This window comes from Denticeps clupeoides, chromosome 6 (assembly GCF_900700375.1).
Source record: "Denticeps clupeoides chromosome 6, fDenClu1.1, whole genome shotgun sequence".
In the NCBI taxonomy this organism is placed as follows: Eukaryota; Metazoa; Chordata; class Actinopteri; order Clupeiformes; family Denticipitidae; genus Denticeps; species Denticeps clupeoides.
The window spans coordinates 24460705-24465674 of NC_041712.1; the positions used below are offsets into that span (position 1 = coordinate 24460705).

Genomic DNA, 4970 nt, shown 5'->3' on the forward strand with positions numbered 1-4970 from the left:
TCTCAGTAGACCAGACACGACGTTCTCAATAAACCAAAAACGACGTTCTAAAAGGACCAGAAATGCAACGACGTTCTCAATAAACCAAAAACGACGTTCTAAAAGGACCAGAAACGCAACGACGTTCTCAATAAACCAAAAACGACGTTCTAAAAGGACCAGAAACGCAACGACGTTCTCAATAAACCAAAAACGACGTTCTAAAAGGACCAGAAACGCAACGACGTTCTCAATAAACCAAAAACGACGTTCTAAAAGGACCAGACACGCAACGACGTTCTCAATAAACCAAAAACGACGTTCTAAAAGGACCAGAAACGCAACGACGTTCTCAATAAACCAAAAACGACGTTCTAAAAGGACCAGAAACGCAACGGCATTCTCAATAAACCAAAAACGCAACGACGTTCTCAATAAACCAAAAACGACGTTCTAAAAGGACCAGAAACGACGTTTTAAATGGACCAGACACGACGTTCTCAATGGACCAGAAACGCAACGATGTTCTAAATAGACCAGAAACAACGTTCTAAATACACCCAAAAAATGCAACGATATTCTCAATAGAACAGAAACGCGACGATATTTTCAATAGACCAGAAACGCAAAGACCTTCTCGATAAACCAGAAACTACGTTCTCAGTAGACCAGAAACACAACGACGTTCTCAATAGACCAGAAACAACGTTCTCATTAGACCCACGTTCCTTTCATTTTAAGTACTTCATGTATTTTTACATCTCTGTCAACCATCTAAAAATAAAAAATCCCTTCCAACCTTTACATGCCTGTTGAAGACCTTTATCTCTAATTTTGTTCTGCTCAATTAGGTCTTTGCAAACCTGATCAACCAATCCCGAGACCGATCTGAAATCAGCTTTCTTTTATTCACGGTGACGATGTGCCACATTTCATGTAACTTGGGGCCTTTCAGCATGCTTGTCTGTCTATGTCTTCTGACATATGCATGTGAGTGTTTTAATTATTCATCTGATACGATTTAGAATGAAACATACTGATGGTAAAATAGTTTTTTTGTTGTTGTTGTCCTAATGTTATATTCTTTCATCTGCATTCATGGCATTTATCAGACAGACTTTCCCCTTGGAGACACTCAGGGTTAAGTGTCTTGCTCAGAGGGGTTTGAACCTGCGTCTTCTGCAGAGGGTTTATAGGTTCATCATGTAAGCATCATGTTAAATTACTCGGTTTTTACCTCTCTTTCACAGTGTTCTTGGACGGGGACAGCATGGGGACAGCAAGTTTGAGCGAAACCTTTTTAAAGCAAATGGATTTGCTTACAGCAAAGTACCCCATGAACCCCAAGAACCCCATGCGCGTGGCAATCCGAGAGGGGTTTGAACAAAAAGATTCAAATGCAGGAAAAACAACATCGACACACAGGGAGAAGCTGGCGAGGATTTTCTCTCATGCATGATGAGAATCCTGCTTCCATCACCATCCTGCAGAGGGCGTCATTGTGTCACCGGTTAGAAGTCTTGCATGGCCTGCTGATGCTTCACCTACTTAATTCTTCACAGTTATGTTCCTGAAGGATATGAGCGGTGCTCAACATTTTAATAATATCATAAGAGAACTTCAAACATCAGGTCAGGAAAGATAGTCTATCACGACCATTGATCCCCAGCTGTACCAACAACAGTGGTAAACATGGTAAAAACCAGAAGCATATTTAGGAGACCTTTAGAACAAAACACATCTTGAAGAGTTTATAGTTGATGCAACTTCTCACATTATGACACATTTGCTTGGACCTAAGCAAGATTTTATTCTACGACTGTTTTTCCTGGAATAGTTTAAATTACAAATTTTGACCTAAACCTGCATCAAAAAAGTAAAAACGGCTGAGATCATAACGATCTAAAGGGAGACAACACTTTTCCCGTCTCAGCCCTGTCAGCGAAAAAAGCAGGAGGAGGACATGTTCACCGGGGGGGTACGTTCCCTCCAAACAATTTCCCTCAAATGGAATTAAATCCACTGGCATTGAGTCGGCATACGACGGCCAAGCGACCGAACCGAAATGTGAACAAAGCGGCAGAACATGAGACCACAGATGAAATGTTCTAGAGAAGGAACGCAGTTTCTGGTCCGGAACCGCCGCAGCGTTCGCTAGTCTGGTGCTGTTACTACAGGACAGAGGCCAAGAGAAACGCATTATTGGACTGAGAGCTCAAACTTGCTGCTCCTCTCCGGGCTGTGCAGATGTGTAACTCCGCAGGCCTCCTGACTCGGCAAGTTCTCCTGGTGCACGGTCTTCTCTCAGCTGCTTGCATAGATAGATCTGCGCGTGTGTGATGACTTAACCCTGGTGTGGAGCATCAGGTCTCCAGATGGTACAAAAACAACCCAACACTTCCAATAGTCGGAGTCATTTTATGCTGCAGATTTAATTTCCGCTTCATCAGTCGTGAGACTGGCTGTTTCAACGTCTTCGAATAAAACCAAGGTATGGTGAGCCGGATTCATGGGACAGTTGGGACAGCAGATGTCCCATATGCTCAGCACTTGTTGGCTGCGGTGCCTTTTATAGGGTTTAGGCTGGGTGGCCAGGTCTTGTCTGGGGTCACGTCGGTTCTAAATAAATCAGCGCCACTATCAAAGCTGACATCATTAAGCATGTTAATTTATTCCTCTGGTTTAATTATGGCAAGAACACGAATAAATGAAACACGCTGTGATTGTCACCAGTGGTTTGAATATCATTGAAATATTATGTGAATAATTTTGAAAGTCTCAGTGTGACATCACACAATCCATGGAAATAAAGGAATTAAACACACAGAATTAGCATTCATTAAAGACATTATATAAAACGGTCTTTTACAAGCGCTTTATTGCATAGTATTGTAATTAACCAGCACCAACCAGCAAGGTGGCACTGAGGTCCCCTTCCCCACACACTGCACGGGTTCCAGGGTGGAATGCTGAGGTGCACCGAGGGCCCAAGTGCATCACAATGACAAATGAATCACTTTCACTTCAGCTGAGGCATCATTGTGTGATCTTGGTCCACATGGATCCGTAAACATTTTGTTAGAGAGACTTTGCAAGTCGCACTATTCACGCTTGACTTTTCCTTTCCAGCACATTCCACAGCAGACATATCTAACAGCGGCTACGGCGGCAAGGACGAGCAGCAACACCATGGACAGCAGGACCAGCAGAACATCCACCGAGTGGTAGGAATACCAGGGCATCCGGAAGGACTCGGAACGGAGGTGGGCGGCCCCCTTGTGCCTCATGACAAACTCCACCCAGAACAGAGCTCTGTCCAGAGGCTTCGTGGGCTGGTCTCGGTGCAGCCTGGACAGCCTCTGCATGTTTGACCTGTAGGCGGGGTTGTGAAGCACCTGCTGCAGGGTCTCGTGGAAGGTGTGTCCACTCAGCTTGGACAGTTCTAGGATCAGTGCGCCTCCTCTCTCTTGCAACCGCAAGAGGTTGTCAAACTGGTCAAAGAACAAAGGGATTCCCAGCACAGGGATGCCGTGGTAAATGGCCTCCTGGACTCCATTTGTCCCTCCATGAGCAACAAAGGCTTTGGTCTGGGGATGCCCAAGGAGGTCATTCTGGGGCATCCAAGTAACCAGCCTGGTGTTGTTGCCCAGGGTGGACGGACTGTCCCCTAAATGCCTCCAGATGACCTTCTGTGGCAGCTTTGCAAACACGGCAGCGATCTCCTCAGCGACATACATAGGGAGTCCATTGACCAACGTCCCCAACGACATGACAATGACCCCATGCTCACCTGCGCTTTGAACGAAGGCCTCCAGGTCTTCAGGGAGGGGTTTGGACGGCTTACACTGAAACCCTCCCATGTAGATAACGTTGGGCATGGTGGGGCGAGGAAAGTCAAAGACAAAGTCAAGTCGCATCAGCCAGATGTCTGCAGACTGAATGAGGGTGACAATGTCACACCCTTCGTCAAAGTATTTGTCACAAAGGGCTTTGTAATGAGGGCCCACCACAAACCTGTCCTGGACGAGGATGATGCTGTAGAAGAGCATGTTTTTCACCCGCTGAATGAAGGTCATCCGGTCAGAGTATCCTGATCCTGGGACGGGGATGTAGGACAGAGGCGATGGAGCCACTGCGAAGTGGCCTTCCCCACTCGTGATCCAACGGACGTTCATCACCAGAGGCAGTTTAAGGTAATGGGCCAACACCACACCTCCTGCCATGGCCGGATCTGTCAGGACCAGGTCATATTTTTCATCCAGCAGTCTCTTAATTAGCTCTTTGTCCTCAATAATTCTGGCCACCATGTCACAGGTGTGCTGGTGAGCCCTGGAGATCATGTAGAAGAACTCCAACTGAATGGTGAGGAACTGTAGCGGCGAGACTTCTCCCTTCTGAATGTCCATGAGAATGTCCAAATAGCGTGTGAAAAAATCCCCGGTGTTCACGTCATCGCTGACCAGGATGGTCGTGTAGAGATGGGATTTCTCAGTTATGTACCAACTGGAAGTCGGTCTAATCACGGTGAGGTTGTGGCCTCTGGCGTGCAGACCCTCAATCAGGACTTTCATGTTGACCCAGTGACTGCCATCTACAGGGAAGACCAGGACATTCCCACCAAGGCAGCACTGCATGAAAACTGGGACAAGGAGGACAACTTTCAACATGCCAAAGCCTCCACAAGACAGTGTACTGGAAAACATGTTCTTATCTGAAATGAAAAGGAAAAATATATGATCAATGCAGTGCATGCAAGGATATCTTTTGTTATGATGTTTAAATAATATATATTTTTTTATAATAATACATTTATTTGTAAACAAAAAAACAGAACTGTTCACCAAGGTGCTGTACAGACGTAGTATTAATACACTAAAAAGGACAATTGTCAAGAACAATTAACATAAAAACAGTTAAAACTGTTTAATTAAAAAAAAATTACACTTTGGTAACCACACTGTAAATAGGTTTCATCAGCTATTAATCCATTT

The 4970-nt window shown here is 45.1% G+C and overlaps 1 protein-coding gene across 1 annotated transcript; it reads right to left on the bottom strand.

The window, feature by feature from the left end:
* Window positions 1-3080: 3080 nt before the first annotated feature.
* Window positions 3081-4565, bottom strand: LOC114792511 (UDP-glucuronosyltransferase 2B31). Its single transcript, XM_074933632.1, has one exon. The coding sequence runs from the start codon at window positions 4548-4550 to the stop codon at window positions 3081-3083; it is 1470 nt and encodes a 489-aa protein (XP_074789733.1). The 5' UTR covers window positions 4551-4565.
* Window positions 4566-4970: the final 405 nt, after the last annotated feature.